Source organism: Eubalaena glacialis, chromosome 7 (genome assembly GCF_028564815.1).
Source record: "Eubalaena glacialis isolate mEubGla1 chromosome 7, mEubGla1.1.hap2.+ XY, whole genome shotgun sequence".
Lineage (NCBI taxonomy): Eukaryota > Metazoa > Chordata > Mammalia > Artiodactyla > Balaenidae > Eubalaena > Eubalaena glacialis.
Window position 1 is genome coordinate 41,493,741 of NC_083722.1, and position 17,274 is coordinate 41,511,014.

A 17,274-nucleotide genomic window follows, 5' to 3' on the forward strand; every position below is an offset into this window, starting at 1 on the left:
AGCGGGAGGCCGCGGGGAGAGCAGTGCGCAGGCGTGAAGGCGGGTTCCATAACTCCCGCGGCGGGGCTCGGAGCGCGCGCAGTGGGTGGGGCGGAAGCGGGCGCGGCGCGCCGCCCTCCCGCCTCTGCAGGCCTTCCCCCAATGCGGGCGGCCTCGCTGGGCAGCCGGGGGAGCTCTGCCTCGGTTCCTTTTCCGCAGGTGGAGGGTGCGGCTTGGGACGCCCGAGCCGGAGTTCAATGGGAATGCGCGCCGCCGTGCTGTTGTCAGTGGAGGAGAATGGGGCCTGGACCTGGAGTTGTGAGGGTTTGCAGGGTGGGGTCTCTCCCCGGCTGTAGTGTGGTTCCACGACGGGAGTGTTGTCACCGCCCTCGTCGTGCTTGCGGCGGGGATAGGAGGTGCGGGCGGTTGGTGTGGGCGTTTTGTTCGGTCTCTTTGTCCTAGGCCGCTTTCTAACCTCTCATTTCCTGAGTCTACTTGGAGTTCCTTACTTTATTGAGACCTGCCGGAGCCTGGACTCCTTTGCCTGATGCAAAACTTGCCAGCATTTTGATCACTTTTACTTCTTTACTGGGCTTGTCTCGACCATTTAAGTTAAAACACTTAGGCTTTTTCTAAGGCTTTACCCTCTGCTCATCTTGAATAAAACCCATAAAAATCTAATCTAGGGATGGTTGCCACCTAAAGGCGACCTTTTACTTGTTCATGGGCAGTAATCCCTCCCTTGACCCTCAGAGTGTGGTTCAAATTTTCACTCTAGTTCATAACTCCCCCCCACTCCCGACCCGCAGAACGGAACAGAAAGGCCAGCTTACGCGAGAGTTCTTGGCTTTCCATCTCCCACCTGTAAACTGGGCCGTGTCTGTGTTCCTGTACCACCATCGTACTCGAAGTCCTCTCTTCGGATTAAAGAAATGTATTTTCCTTTTGACCTGGTCAATCTTATCTGTTACTCTGAAGCTCTCCTCCATTTTCTACCAATTAGCATTTTTAACTAATCCCTTAATACGGGTTTCCCAGCCTAAAAAGAAGAAAAGAAAGACAGTAACCTTATCAATATTGTATTCCCTTGTGGACTCGCTTATCTAACTCTAAGCTCCCCTACACAGTCAAGACCTGAAATTGTCATCTTAATTTTCCTCTCTCTGCCTCATTCCCCACTCTAGCTCATTTCTTCCACTACTGAAACTGTCCTGGCAAATGTCACCAGGAACCTTCTAACTGGCAAAGTCAGGAAGCACTTTTCAGTTCTCACCTTATTTGACCTCTCTGAGGTATTTGACATTTGATCACGCTTCCTTCCTGAAATTCTCTACACCCTTGATCTCTGTGGCTACTTCTCACTTGTTTCTTTTCCTGCTTGTCCAACTGTTCCTCTGGTCTCCTTTGTGGACTCCTCTTCTTCGGCCCTGTTGATGTTTGCTAGGATTTTGCCTCAGTTTGCTTCTAGTTCTGTTCATCGTCTCTAAGTAATCTCAGTGGCTCAGAGCCTCTCAGATCTGTATTTTTAGTTCAGAGGACTTTCCTGAGCGAAACTCACTAAATTTTACCACTTGGATAATCCTCAGACACTTCAATATTTTCAAAATTGATACCACCTGTATGTACCCTAGACCTGCTCCGTCTGTATTTTCCAGGTTGATGGCAGCTATTCAATCAAAAAGCCTGGAATCTGGGAGCCATTCTTGATTTCTTTTTCTCACAACATTATATCTCCTAGGCTTATCATTGTGCCTCTAATACAGCCATTGACTCACACTCTGTCCTAGTCCTATCACCTGAGCTGTATCAACAGCTTCCTAACTGATTTTCTTATTTCTAAAGCTGCACTGTTCACTATGGTAGCCACAAGTGGCTGTTTAAATTAACATTAAATACTATTTTAAATTTAGTTCCTCAGATGCCGTAGCCTCATTTTAAGTTCTCATTAACCATGTGTGGCTAGTGGCCATCATATTGGATAGCACAAATTAGAACATTTCCATCATTGAAGAAAGTTCTCTCGAACAGTGCTGCTCTAGATTTTTCTCTCTGCCTCTGCCACAATACTGCCAGGAATGAGCGTTCCAAAATACAACTCTAGCCATATGCTACTGTTTAAGCCCCGTATTAATTTCTCATTGCCTGTGTGATAAAGTCCAAATTCCTGTGCTTGCCAGAAAGGTCTGTCTACCTCTCCAGTGTCATGTCTAGCCACTTCCTCTTGGGCCCTATATTCCAGCCGTACTGAACTGTTCCCCAGATACACCATTTTGTTTTACACTGTATTTTACACATACTGCTCTCACTACGTGAAATACGCTTTTCCCCAGTCCATCTAAGCCCAAATACCATCATCTGAAAAGCCTACCCTTGCCTTCCAAATTGACTGCTCATGCCTTGGTGTCCCTTTATCTTATGATTGCACCTTTCACAGTGAATGGCATATATGTGATGCCACATGTTTCTCTCCCTTACTAGACTTTGATCTTGAGAACAGGGCCATGTTGTTTTGTTTTGTTATGTTTTTATTTTAAATGCCCCCAGCTCCTGGCTCAGGACCTGGCCAATATGAGGTGCTCACAAAGTGAGCAAATGTTGAAGGAAGTTGATGTTTACATAAGTATGTGACTTAGGTAAGATTGTAATGTATGTGTTTGGAGGGGGGGCTCCATGCATAGTATTGGGGAAATAATCATAGACAAAGTTATTGTTGTCAGATAAACATTTGAGACACTGGGATGGTGGGAGGAAAGACAGAACAGAGCAGGTCATTTTCACAGAGCATTGCAGTCCAATCTGGCCTGAATAAAATATAAGCTACAAGAAGTAGAGCCGGAGGAGATTGGAAGTTACATTTATTTGAGGCAATGTGATGATTTCCAGTGCTGTTAAGTTTGGACCTAGTGGAGAGCCACTGAAATTTTTTGAGCAATGGCTTGATTGGAGTTATGTCATTAGATAGGAATTCTATCTTCATATCCCCAGTGGCTATCACTATACCTGTTAATAAACACCAAATAAAAATGCCACGTGTTGGAAGGAGGTGAGACTGGTGATAGCTAAAATTCTTTGAGTTTTTGAAATGTCTCAGGCCCTGTTATAAATGCTTTACGTGTAGGAACTCTTCTAATGTTTATAACCCTATAAAGTAGATACTATTGTTATCACTCCCATTTTTCAAATGAAGCGACTGAAGCAAGAGATGTTAAATAATTTACACACAGTTACATGTTTAATAAGTGTGTCCAGAGCTGGGATCTGAACCCAGGCAGTCTGTCTCTGGGTGGTATGTTATTCTGGTTGTTAGGTACAGCAGGTATTTTAAAATCAAAGATTGAAGTTCGAGAAAAAAAGGTTAGTAGAGGTAGATTTGGGAGTCACCTTTGAGGTGTAGTTTGAATCAGTCATGCAGGTAAGTAGGTGAGATTTATAAGGGAGGAAGTATGGAACAATTTAGTTGTGGGTTAAACATCATGCTCTGGGTTACATCCTCACACAGGGAGCAAGAATAGGAAGAGAAACCAGTGTAAGAGCATCAAACAGGAAAAGCAGAACAACATAATATGAGGAAGCCAGAACAAGAGAGGGCTGCAGTGAGGATTTCATGTTTATTGAATGAATGACTAATCAGGAGTTTTTAAGCTTGTTTGTGCCATGGACTTCTTTGGCAGTTTGGTGGAGCCTTTGGACCTTGTCTGACAATAATATTTGTAAATGCATAAATAAAATACACAGTTATCAAAATATTTAAAGAAATGTGTGATGATCTAGTAATAATGTGTTCCCTTATTAATAGAATACTAATACAGTAAATAAAATGATTTATTGCAGGTCTAAACTCATAATTGTAGAGGTATTTTGAGATGTCTATGATATGAAAATATTCATTGATGGTGGTTTCTATTGATGATGACATTACAGGTACTGCTAGTACTACAAAGGCTTGTTTTCTACATTCATAAAATTAAGTTTCAGTTAATTAGATGTTCTTAAAAATAAAGGTGACTCTTTTTGTTCCATCCAAGTTCATGGACCCCTGAATTTTATGGCATGTGGACTGTAGGTTAAGAACCCCTGTTCTTCTTTTTTTTCCGCCACGCCATGCGGCTTGCGGGATCTTAGTTCCCCGTCGAGGGATTGAACCCGTGTCCTGGCAGTGAACGCGCGGATCCCTAACCACTGGACTTCCAGGGAATTCCCAAAAACCCCTGTTCTGATTGAATGAGGAGACAAGATCCTGCAGAGGGTGTGAGAGAATGAAGAAAGGGGAAATCTCACTAGGTTGGTGATTGGGGATCATTACTGGTATTGGAGAGCAGTTTTGTAGTCTGGGGATAGAATTCAGAGTATGGGGAGCCTGAAAAAGCCAGGCCAGGTAATTCAGACTGAATCTCTTAGAAAGGGGAGAGCTGTTTAAGTTTTGAGAGGGGAAGGAAGAGCTACTTTTATAGGAAGTTACATGGCACCATTGTGCACCATGGATTGGCTTTGGAGAGACTGGAGGTAGGTCAGGTAGGAATCACAGCACACATTCACCCATGGAATGAAAAGAAATGAAGTACATAGCATTAGAATTAATCACACTTAGAGGAGAATGCAAACCTCGCTGTGGTCCACGAGGTCCCACGTGGTCTTGCTTCTTCCTGCCTCTGGCCTCATCTGCTGTCTGTGCTCTCTTATTCACTAATAATATGCCAGCCACACAGGTCTTCACCTCTCTGAAGGAGCCAGCCCCTTGCCTGCCTCAGGGCCTTCCTCTTCTTCCCCCTCTGCCTGGCTAAATCCTACTCACCCTTCAGATCCCATCTTAATATCACTAGGTTCCCCGTTTCACTTAGTGTCTCTTATGGATCTCAGTTCTTTTCCTTCACAGTACCTTTTACAATTTGTTTTTGTAGGTTCGTATGATTACTTGTTTAATGCCTCTGTTTTCATTAGATTATAAGTTTGGTCATGTAGGTGTCTGGTGCCCAGCATACTACCAGGTACATAGAGGGTAATCAATAAATATTTGCTAAATAAATAAATGAATGAACCTCGTTGAGCCACAGATTTCTTGTTTATATAATGGCAATAATAAATTCCAACCTTGTAGTTGACAGGATTGCTGTATTCAAATAATACAGCTAAAAGGGAACAATGAATATGGATGTGAAGAGATCACTGAGCTGGGAATGAGGGTAAAGGTGGGAGCTGGATGGCCAGGTTTACTCTCTGAATTAGGCTGTGGCAGGGAGGAGGAAGAAAATGGGAAGAGGAGTGGGGTGCACAGGGAAAGCAGTGGGAGTGAAGATGTCTGTAGAGTGGCCCACAGACATGCCTGGTAAGATTTACTGTTTTGGTTTTTTTTTTGGCTGTGTTGGGTCTTCGTTGCTGCGTGCGGGCTTTCTCTAGTTGCGGCAAGCGGGGGCTACTCTTTGTTGAGGTGCGCGGGCTTCTCATTGCGGTGGTTTCTCTTATTGCAGAGCACGGGCTGTAGGCGCGCGGGCTTCAGTAGTTGTGGCACGAGGGTTCAGTAGTTGTGGCTCGTGGGCTCTAGAGCACAGGCTCAGTAGTTGTGGCACATGGGCTTAGTTGTTCTGTGGCAGGCATGTGGGATCTTCCTGGACTGGGGCCCAAACCTGTGTCCCCTGCATTGGCAGGCGGATTCCTAACCACTGCACCACCAGGAAACCCCAGATTTACTGTTGAAATATCCATGTTAGAAGGAATGACCTATCATTCATCTGATGCTTGAAGGCTCTTCTAGGCCCAGCTTCAACAACTTCAGTAACCAACAGCCCATTTATTCATCCAATGAGTAGTCATTTGCTGGTGGGCCTTCTTGGTAGATGCTGAAAATGGAAAAAAAACAGGAAGAGATCCTTGAGACCTTGCAGTGGGAGTGAGGTGACCGAAGCAGACATAAACAGAAGAGCATAATACAATACAAATGATGGTAAGGACAGGCCGGTGCTGTGGAAGCATACTGAAGAAGTCACTCATCTCCACTCTGGGTTCCAAGGCTCCCTGAGGGAGGTGAGATTTCGTCTCAAAGGATGTATAGAGATAGGTTAAGTGGATCCAGATCATTAAGGATCATGCCAAGGAAAGCAGATTGTAGAGAGCCATTGAAGGCTTTCTTGCAAAAGTATGATGTGATCAAATGTGCCTAATAAAAAGATCCCTGCGGCAGCACTGGAAAATAAGAATAAGATTGGAGAAAGATCAGTTCTAAGAAGATTGCAGTGATCCAGGAAAAAGACAAGCAAACCACTGAGGGCCTGAACTAGTGGGAATGGAGGACAGACTAAAGAGATATGGAAGAGGTAGAATTGATAGGACTTGGTGAACAGTTGTTTGAGAAGGTTTGAGGAAGATGAAGTTGTCATGGTTGACTGCCGTATTTGTGACTCATCTGATTGGGTGGACAGTCAACTTACACACTGAGGTCTTCAATACGGGAGCTTAAACATGCTGGGAAGGGAAGGTGGTGAGTTTAGCTTTGTAAATTTTGAGATAGAGGTACATTCAGTGTAGTAATTCCTGAACTTAATTTGCCTAAAAATTCATTATTGAACATTCAACAGAGGTTTATGAGACATCATGTAAAATAGAAAACTCATTAAATTTTAAAATATGAAAGCACAGTTTGAAAACCACAGGAGGGCTTTTCATTTAAAACTTTCCCTTAGACATTTTTGAGATAGTTGGGGGAAAATGAACACAGATTGGGTTAAAGGAAGTTAAGCAATCATTTTTAATTTTGTTGCTTGTGGTGGTAGTTACGTTAAGGAAAAAGTCATTATAGATACCCGTAGAAATGTTTCCTGGTGAAATATAATGATAGAATTTGTTTAAATACTCCAGAAAAAAAGAAAAAGTGTGTGGAACAGGAGAATAGATGAAACAAGAATGGAAGACTTTTAGAATGTTGAAAATTGTTGAAACTTAAACAAGAGTACGTGGAGGCTTACTAGATTCTTCTGTGTATGTTTGAAATTTTCCATAGTAAAAAAAAAAAATTTAAACTTAGTCATAGATCTAAAGGAAATCAGTTAGTGGAATGTAAATATTATAATTATATAATTAATCAACACTGAGGTCATAAGTATATTTTGAATTTGTGGCAAGACTTGTGACAGACCAGAGGTCAAGTAGATGACATATATCACTCGGGCAGTTAATTGGGAGATGCTTTCTGAGTGTTAATGCACAGACTTAACCTCACGTTTATGCCTCAGATGATCTAACGCAATTGTCTGGGATGCCGTATGTTTAAGATAATTATACTGAGGTGGTTGGTTCGTGGTAATTCTCGCTTCTCTGGGAATAGCTCTAAGACACAGAGGTGATGTTGTGCCTGGCCACCACTAATTGATCCGGAGGTCCACACCTGATACAAGCTGAGCCCATCAGATTGTCCCTCTCAGCAACGTGAAATTTGAAAGATAGAGGCTGGAGGACTTTGAAGGTGTGGCATATTAATGGCAACTCAACCCTTGCTGCTAAGGACCCTGTGGCTCCTCTTCCTGAGCCTAGCTGATTCCACCCATCTTTTGATTTTCTGAGCTAGCTCTATCCGTCCAATAAATCGCCCCTTTAAAAGTTAAGTTAGCTAGAGTTGGTTTCTGTTGCTTACAACCAAAAATAACCTTATTAAATATAATAAGTTATTACATAATAAAAATTACTGTGTAAACATGTTTGGTGTTTTATTACATCTGTGTTGAAATAAATTTAAAAATGAAAAATTGCTACTATCAAATTTACATTTTAAACAATTTCTTGAGGGACCCTATTTTGTGGAGAGTATAGTTTGAGAACTGCTGTTGTACAGCATCCAAGTGGAGTTACCTAAAGGCAGTTGGGTGTATGGATGGTGTGGAATCAGAGCCAGATCTGAGCCGAAGGGGGAAATTTGGAAAACGTCGGCAAATAGATGGTAACGGAAGACAAGTGGGAGTAGACGCCATTGAGAGCAGGGGTATAGTATAAGAAGAAAAGAGGATGAGGACAAAACTCCAGGGATACCAACAATTAAGGGGTAGCTGAAAAAAAGGAGTCCATGAAGGTGACAAGACGCCAGAGAAGTGGGAGGAAAAACAAGGAGAGAGTGCTGTCAGGGATGCCAAAAAAAATAGACCGTTTTAGGAAGGAGGGCATGGCCAAGAGTGTCAAATGTTGCCAAGACTGCAAAGAGTCCACTTGATTTAGCAACACAAAGATGTTGAACCACTTCATTGTTGAGTGTTAAGGATTAAATGGAATGTATAAAAGTAGAGAGATGGTTGCCCATGGCTTTTTCAGGAAACTTGGCTCTGTCAAGAGAAAGAAAATGGGGCAGGACTAGGAAGGGATGGAGAGCTGAGTGTTAGAAAGCTGTGACCTACTGGGTTTACAGGTGTGATGCCTTTATTTTCAGAGGCATTCATGTCTCATGACCAAAGACACTGAGTTACTGGCGTGCAGAACTGGTGCCTTGCCCTTCTCTTGACCACAATTCCCACTTCCCCAAACTGATGAGAGACTATTTTTGAGATATGTACTAATGGAGGTTGTTGCAGGGTCCTGACAGGAAGAGGATTACATAGAGGGAAAGGTAGTTATAAATGTTCCCATTTGTTCTGGGAGAGAAAGGAGTTAACCACAACCTTGCCTTCATCTTGATGATGGGTAGTTATATTTCTCCGCATGCTGGACTTGTCTACACTGTACTCTCGGTGGAGAACTTGGACCCCCTTTGCCTCATTCCTTCCACCCAGAGTAGTTGCAGGGTCTGCTCTAACTGTTCCTAGCCCTCCCACCAGTCCTCTTCCTCCTGTGCCCCCTCCTCCCCCAGACATCCTTCCAAACAGTGTTGTATCTGGGACATGATACATTCATTAACCAATTGCCACCCCCAAAAAGGAATGGGGCTCTTTGGAGGGTGGGTTTATTTTGGGTCCCCCATCCCATTTCTGACCACACATAGAACAATGTTCAGCAAACAGTGGTTTCTGAGCAAAAGTCAGCCCATATATTTTTATATGGCCCAAGAATTCAGGACGGTTTTTACATTTGTAAATGGTTGAAAAAAAAAAAAGCAAAAGAATTCTATTTTGTGACTCATGAAAATTATATGAAATTTAAGTTTCAGTGTTCCTTAGTAAAAAGGTTAAGAACAAAACTCCAAGGAACAAAGATTTGCTATCGGGTCTTTTACAGAAAATATTTGCTCACCACTGGTTTAGAACTCCAGGTGGCTGTGTGTCATCTATCTCCACCAGCAGTTCTGGTGATGTCAATAGACCTCCTTTCTATCAATACTTTCCTAAGGGGCTGAATCTTCCCCACTGCAGTAGCTACTGACGGATTAATCCACAAAGGATGAGACATTAGGAAAATGTTCTACTTTTTTTTTGGAGTGTAACACAATGATTTCCAAGCCCAGCCCAACCCTGGCACTCTGCCCACCCCCACCACACATACACACACTCACACACACATATGTACCCTTTTCAGAATATGCAGGAGGTCATGGGGGTGTTTTTGTTTGGGGCTGTTATGGCTGCTGTTATTTGTTTCTCAAAAGGGAGTATGGATTTTGAAAGGACCATATTCACATAGATTGATTTCTAAGATTACTTAATTGCCACATTAGATCTTTCTCACTGCCTCTTCCCCCACCCCTTCTGTCTTTCTTTTTCTTCTCTATCAAACTTGCAGCATATACACTGACAGTTTCTTCCTCACCTCCCACTTACTTCTCAGCCCACCACAATCTGGAGTCCACTCCCACTCCAACGCTGAAACTGCTCTCAACACATTTGTCACCCATCTCATAATTACCAAATCTAAGGACACTTTCCCGTCCTCCCTTGACTTCTGAGTAGCATTTGATAATGCTGACCTTGCCCTTCTTCATGGAACACCTCTATTTCTCTACATCTGCTTCTTCTTTATTCTTCTCTTAGCTCACTGGATGCTCCTAGTGCCACCAGATTCTTACAAATTAGTGCATTTCAGTGACCTGCTTATTATCTAGCATCAGTGCCAAGCCCAGCCTCCTATACTGTGTTCTGGACTGCTCGGCCGTGTATTTCCCAGCCTTCCTGGACGGTTGGCTTCCTGTTAGATTCTCTCAGTAGGAGGTATGGGTGGGAGATCAGATGGCAGGAGAAACCAAGAAGCTTCCTGCTTTAGTTTCTAAGAGAGTGGCAGCTCCTGGTACCAGCAGCAAGAATGGGTGATTCTGGACTCCAGCTTCCTGGGCAGAGGAAATACCTTCTCAGTGATCCAGCTTTGATGGAGATGGCGCCTTTCTGGTGGATCCGGAAGTGACTGTGACGGTGTCTCCTCCAGGACAACAGCAGGTGTAGACATGAATTCCAGCTCAGAGGCAAGAGCTGCTTCTGATTGCCAGGTTTTCCTCTTTCCTATTTGCACCTCCAACCTCTCTCTTTTTCCCTCTTGCGTGTCTTGCCTTTTTAAAATACCTTTGTAACCAATCTCTATATTAAATCCCCTCAGTCTGAAATACCTAGAATGATCATACCTTCCTGACTGGATCCTGGATGATACTGAATAACTGGTATGAGGTTGGGGTTTGAACCCAATCCGACCTGTGTCCTTGTGTCACTTCCCCCTCCCTCTGCACAGTCTACGTGGGTGATCTTGTCCACTGCCTCTGCTTCAGCATTTGTGCAGATGACTCCCAAATTAAGGTTCTTCAGCCCACACCTGAGATCCATACCCATCTACCTCATGCCTCCTGGTTACCCTGGCACCTCAAATTCAACACAAAACTGAACTTAATTCTCTGCTTCTATGACTTTCTTTTCTATTTCAACTCAGTCCATCATTGATCAGTCACCTAGACTGGAGACCTTGGTGTTACCTCTCCTTGACCCCTCCACATCTAATCATCAGCCAAGCGCTTTAGATTCGACTTCCTAATTACATCAATATTTGATTCCCTCCATCTCCTCAGTTCAAGACTTAATTCAGGCTCTTACCATGTCTCGCCTAAAGTATTGCTATGCTGCTACCAGAGGGCAGTGTGTGTGTATGTGTGTGTGCAACTTTTAATTTTGATGTCATATACATCACAAAGTCTACGTGTGGACTCTTGACCAGCAGTTTGGCCTCAGTTCTTTTCAAGCTCCAGTCCTTACTGGAAGCATCAGAACGATTTTTCTAAAATGTTAAAAATGATTGTGTTACCCTTCGGTTTAAAGTCTCTATCATCTGTAAAATAAAAAACACCCTCCTTGGGACTTCCCTGGTGGTCCAGTGGTTAAGACTCTGCACTTTCACTGCAGGGGGCACGGGTTCCATCCCTGGTCGCATGCCGCCTGGCTTGGCAAAAAAAAACCCAAAAACAAAAAACAAAAGCACCCTCCTTGTGGCATAACAGAGCCTATGTGATCTGGCTCTTGCCTAAATTTCTAGCTCATCTTAAATCAACTATACCCCAATCAAAATTAAAAAAAAAAAAAAGTAAGTAATTCCTCAAAAAAAATTTTCTTTCCAGCTCATCTTGACAACCCACCCCCACCCCCTGCCCGTTACCAAACAGGGAAACATGAGCAGCCTCCAAACATTCATGTCCAACTATACAGAGGTCTCCAAAGAAAGGAGCTCTGAATGCCTTTGACCTTCACCCATTTGCCTACCCCTTGCCCTGGAAGGCTTTTCTCTTCTCTCACATTCTGCTGGTCTGTTTTTCCTTCAAGACTCTTAGCAGCCTTCCTGATTACATCCCACCTATTTCTCCATCCTCATGAAATTACTACTTCCAAAACATACTTGGCATGGTCTTATTTGAATACATTACATTGTATGTAATTATTTATTCAGTGACCACCCCCACTCCCCCCAACTTAGACTCTAAACTCTTTGAAAGCAGGAATATGCCTTATTCATCTTGGTATTTCTAGCCCTGGACTTAACGCTTGTTACATTTCAGTCTATTTCTGCAGAAGGAAGAGAGCTAAAGCCTGAAGGAGAATAAATTTTGTGAGAAAGAGGAGGGGGCTTGGGAGGGAGAAGACAGGGTCTGAAGAGCCCTGGGGGGTTACCAGGGGAAGATGAACTTCCCCAGTTTATTATTCGGCCACAGGGCGGTGCTGCTCAGAAGAGTCCCTTGGTGTGGTTACAGGCTGAGGCTGACTGCCAGATACTAAAGAGAGATCCCCACCAGGAGGCAGACATTCCTCCACTGCCTCCCCAACCCATCTACAGCCCCCAGGGTGGCCTGGTAAAAGAGCCAAGTCCTAAGAAGGGTGCTCGCTCCTGGTCTCTCCCCAGTGACCGATGACGTCAAACCCTACACTTTCTGTGATTGGCTTAACCAGAATGACAAGGGACGTTATGGGTAGTGAGCTGGAGAAACATGATCTGGGAAGGAATCTGGGGACCTGGGTCAGCCTTCTGGTAGCTCCTAGCCCCGTGGGAGGTGTGAAGATATGGATCATGAGCTGAGCCAGGGAGCTGCGCTGCTACGGCTGCTACCCCTTCTGTGGCTGCTGCCCCAGTCCTGGACTGCCCCTGAAGGTATGGCGGTACCTCCCCTTTACTTCCATCCTGACTGGGGTAGAACCTAGGGAGCCGGGGCATTTGAAAGTGGTGAAAGTGCTTTGTAAGTGGTGAAAGTATTATGAGAGAGTGGAAACGATAGCGGAATTGGGAAAGAGAGCTATACTATGGATGGATGGCAAACAATGCCAGAGGTGCTTTGTAGGTTTCATTGAAGACAATCTGTTGAAGCAGAGATTATTATATCCACTTTCCAGACGAAGGAAATGAGACTCAGAGTTTAAGTAACTTGTGGAAGTTCACCCCGTTGGAGGGTGGTAGAGCTGGGATTTGAGCAAAACAAATGTTATTTCCACTGTTCCTACTTAGGAGTCTACTCTGCACTCTGTCATCAATTCACCTTATGATTGTTGAAAAATCTCTTAACTTTATTGGTCCTTAGTTCCTTCTTTGAAAAGGATGGGGCAAAATGGAAGAAGAATCTGGAAGACCCCTCTTACTCTATCATTCTGGGTATTGGGTTTTGAGTAGAAGATTTCCTCCTGGCTGGGGAGATTCCTGCCAGGAGTTTCAAAGAATTAGAGATTATTTCCTGCAGCTATGGTGCCATTCCCCCAGTCCTGTCTTTGCAAGGTCTGCAGGGTTGAGGGAGGGGAAGGTATTTTCAGAGAGGCCTGGTGCCAACGAAGCGGCTGAAAAGAAGCCTGGAGAGTGGTTTTTCAGTCTGCCATGTGTGTCTGGGGATAGGATGGGGCAGTGCCATCTATGGCTTAGGGAGGCCACCACCATTCCTCCACATATCCACGTGAAGAGTGGGAACCCATCCAGGCCCTTCACAAGTCAATAGGATGGCCTCCCGGGGATCAGGCAAAGGTGGAGACCTTTGGGAGGATGTAACCCTATGCCAAGATGCATGGCTTGGTGAGCAGAATGCAGGTTAGATTTCAGCCGCCACTTACCTCTTTGGCTGGGTGGCTTTAGGCACAAAGATACAACCAACATTGTGATTCTGAATTACTTGTTACAACTTTAGACAGTTGGCCTTTTTATGGGCTGGGTAAGTTTGGCGAGATCCCGTAATTTCTTTTATGCTCCCACTGGGAGGCAACCCACCTCTTCCTCCTCTACCTGAAGCAGGCCTTGCTGTTTTCTAAGCTAAAGAGGAGGAGGCCCCCACCTCCTTGGATGCCACTCTGTCTCTTTTGCAGCTCCTACTCCAGGGTGGAGGGATGAGCTGCAAAACCACACGTTCCTGCACACAATGTACTGCCAGAACGGGAGTCCCAACGTGGGCCTATCCGAAACCTACGACGAGGACCAGCTTTTCTCCTTCGACTTTTCCCAGAATATCCGAGTGCCTCGCCTGCCTGAATTTGCTGACTGGGCTCACAAGCCTCGAGATACTTACAACATTTTCTTTGACAAAGCATTCTGCCGGGCGATCATCGAGGAAATTGGCCCAGAGCTTGAGGGGCAAATCCCTGTGTCTAGAGGTCAGGGGGTTTTCTGGGGGGTGGGCTGCCCTCTTAACCTCATGATACACTGAATTACTCCCCTTCTCACCAGCTCCCCATCTCTCCTGCTTTCTGGTTCTCTCCTTGGATTTTGATTTTTCTACCACCCATGATCTGTACTCTGTTTTTGTTGTGGGGCAGAAGAAAAGTCCCTGGGATGTAGTAGGCATTCAAAACTACGGAACTTGATGAATTCAACAGAGACCAACTGATGCCTACTGAGTATTAGGGCTTGCGTTACAATGCTCAGCATCGTATGGAGGGGAGAATGGGAGAATGGAAGCATCTGATGATGTGCCTGCATTTTATTTTATTATTATTTTTTTTTTCAAAAAAATTTGAGTTTATTAGGAAATGCTGATGGATCATAGTAGATGAAAGCCCCAGCTGAGGTAGTGAAATGGTACTAACTGCCTTGGTAACCTAGGCTTAACTACATAGGTTAATCAAGCTCTGTTAATGATTATTTATTTTATTATTCTACCATATTTGTTTGAGCATCATAATGTGTGTTTTTTTTTAATTGAAGTAGAGTTGATCCACAATGCTGTGCCAATCTCTGCAGCACAGCAAAGTGACCCAGCCATACATATACGTACATTCCTTTATCCCAGGAAATTGGATATAGTTCCCCATGCCACACAGCAGGACCTTATTGTCCATCCATTCTAAACATAATAGTTTGCAATCATAATGTGTTTTTAATGTACATTTGCCAAGATTTAAACTACAATACCATATCAAAACTGAGTTGACATTAATTGGATGATGAGGTAAATTTAAAAAAGGCATGGATGTGATCAGGGTGTCTTTCAAATATATCCAAACATATAGTTCCTTGAAACTACCCTTAAAATTAGTATTTTCAATTTTTTTTACTGATTGGTTCTTTTTTTTTTTGGTGGTGGTGGTGGTTATCTTTATTTTCTTAAATTTAATTTTTATTTTATATTAGAATATAGTTGATTTACAATGTTGTGTTAGTTTCAGGGGCACAACAAAGTGATTCAGTTATATATATACATATGTCCATTCTTTTTCAGATTCTTCTTCCATATAGGTTATTACAGAGTATCAAGTAGATTTCCCTGTGCTATACCGTAGGTCCTTGTTGATTATCGATCTCATATATAGTAGTGTGTATCTATTCATCTCGAAGTCCTAATTAAAATGTGCCTGCATTTTAATGAGAAGACAGCGTGTGATCAGACGCTGATGTGAGGTCCAGACAGGAAGTGCTGCAGGAAGTCAGGGTGGACGGTCCAGAGTGGCCTGGCTCTGGTCCAGGTCTGGTTCTTGCCTAGATGAAGACCTCCCTCAGAGCCCCAGCTCCCCCCGCCTCGTGTCCCCTCCATATGCCACATCCCCTCCACACACAGGGGTCCCATCTAAGTTAGTCGCTTCTTTCCCTCACCTAAGTACCCCCACAGGGCTACCCATTGCTGAGGTGTTCACTCTGAAGCCCCTGGAGTTTGGCAAGCCCAACACGCTGGTCTGTTTCATCAGTAACCTCTTCCCACCCACACTGACTGTGAGCTGGCAGCATCATTCGGCCCCTGTGGAAGGAGCCAGGCCCACTTTTGTCTCAGCCGTCGATGGACTCACCTTCCAGGCCTTTTCTTACTTAAACTTCACGCCAGCACCCTCTGATCTTTTCTCCTGCATCGTGAGTCATGAGATTGACAGCTACACAGCAATCGCCTTTTGGGGTGAGACCCTTCTCCGTGGAAGCCTAGTTCCTTTGGGGGGCAGAAGGGGTAGACCCACAGGAGGACTTCTTTCTCCACTGGGCCCTTGTTTAGTCTGTTCTCACTCTGAGCTGACCTCAATCTTCCATGCCTCAGTTTCTCCCTTGTCATCACAGACACCTGTGTCTTTCCCCTGGGGCTCCCCAACCAGGTCTCTGGGCTGACCGGCTTCCCTTTCTCTCTAGTGCCCCAGAATGCGCTGCCCTCCGATCTTCTGGAGAACGTGCTGTGCGGTGTAGCCTTTGGCCTGGGTGTGCTGGGCATCATTGTTGGCTTAGTCCTCATCATCTACTTCCGAAAACCTTGCTCAGGTGGTATGTCAGGGCATCTGGAGAGGGCATGTGTGGGTGTGCCGGGACCAACCTGTGGCCTGGGGAGCGCATACAGTGGTCCTCAGGCCCTTGGCGGGGAGGCCTGTGTCGGGCACCATGGGACATCCTCCTGGTTGAGGTCCCAAATACACACACCCAGTTCTAGGTCATGAGAATGGCTTTGCGTGGGAGAGGAGCGATGTGGGGGGCTGGAGGAAGGGTGCTTGGAGATGATTTGGAGAGAAGGAGAGATCAACTTCTATAGGGTGTGTTGCAGGCTGGAAAGGGCCTTTGGGGACGAGGAGGATCCCCCTGATGGCTTTCCTCCATCCTTCTCTCTCCTCAGACTGACTCTTCCTGACCAGTCGGAGGCCGACAGCTGCAGCCATCCAAGCAAGAGGTGTTCAAGTTTCTCACATCCTACCCAGGATCTCTCCTTCTCAGAGCAGGAGGCCCTGGGACTCCCCCCAGGGGGTGTGTGTGTGTGTGTACAGGTTTCTCAGCTGGAGTCTCTGCTGTCCCTGGGCTTTTGCATCCAGGGGAATCCAGAGTGGCTTTCCTATCACGACCACATCACTGCCATGTCAAGGCAATAAATCTCATTTCTTAATATCAGTGTGGCTTCTTTTTTCACTCATGATATTTATTTCTGGATATTTTAACTTGAGTAAGTTGTCATGTCAAATTCAACAAGCCTTAACCTGACACGTCTGCCCTCGTTAGGGAGAGAAATGGGAAAACCCCTAATTCCTCAGCTGATTCCTGTTCCCTGGTCTCAGTACAGCACGATGGCTTTTACTCCTATCAGTTTGTGCAAAATACATGAGCAATGAAGGCAGAGCCACTTTCTGATAATCTGCTCACAAAATGGTGGAGGAAGCTGCTTGCGGGGTTTTTTGGATATTTTTTTGCAATTTACCGTTTGTGAAAATGTTTATGCCTAGTATAGGCTGCCTTGAGGAATATATAACTGCCTTCAACCTACATCATAGCTGAGAAAACAAGAGCTCATAATGGAAAAATAAGCCTTCAGATGCTATTCTAACTCAGTCATTCCGGTTTTGTGAAAACAGTATAATCCAAAGTTCTTGAAACGAAGCGTGAACAGCCTGGAAGGGCCCAGAATTCATGTGTCCTTTCAGACGATCTGTTCATTGGACTGAGTGGACCGTCCAAGGAGAACTGTGATGATGCTGTCTTGGGTGGATGGTGGGGGCAGGGGGC

The 17,274-nt window shown here is 44.7% G+C and overlaps 1 protein-coding gene across 2 annotated transcripts; it reads left to right on the forward strand.

Moving 5' to 3' along the window:
• Positions 1-82: 82 nt before the first annotated feature.
• LOC133094554 (HLA class II histocompatibility antigen, DM alpha chain) lies at positions 83-16,665 on the forward strand. Of its 2 annotated transcripts, none has more exons than XM_061195166.1 (6): positions 83-303; positions 12,250-12,495; positions 13,686-13,970; positions 15,422-15,700; positions 15,925-16,053; positions 16,397-16,665. In XM_061195166.1, exons 2-6 carry the CDS (start codon positions 12,408-12,410, stop codon positions 16,399-16,401), a joined length of 786 nt encoding a protein of 261 aa, XP_061051149.1. In that variant the 5' UTR covers positions 83-303; positions 12,250-12,407; the 3' UTR covers positions 16,402-16,665. The 2 variants fall into 2 exon arrangements, with proteins under 2 accessions (XP_061051149.1, XP_061051150.1); XM_061195167.1 differs by having other exon boundaries at positions 15,925-16,050.
• Positions 16,666-17,274: the final 609 nt, after the last annotated feature.

Excerpts from the sequence above, each read along its gene's own strand:
- LOC133094554 (XM_061195166.1), top strand. The coding sequence starts at position 12,408 with ATGGATCATGAGCTGAGCCAGGGAGCTGCGCTGCTACGGCTGCTACCC. Across the intron at positions 13,971-15,421 it reads GCAAATCCCTGTGTCTAGAG|GGCTACCCATTGCTGAGGTG; the intron begins GTCAGGGGGTTT and ends GTACCCCCACAG. Across the intron at positions 15,701-15,924 it reads CACAGCAATCGCCTTTTGGG|TGCCCCAGAATGCGCTGCCC; the intron begins GTGAGACCCTTC and ends CTTTCTCTCTAG.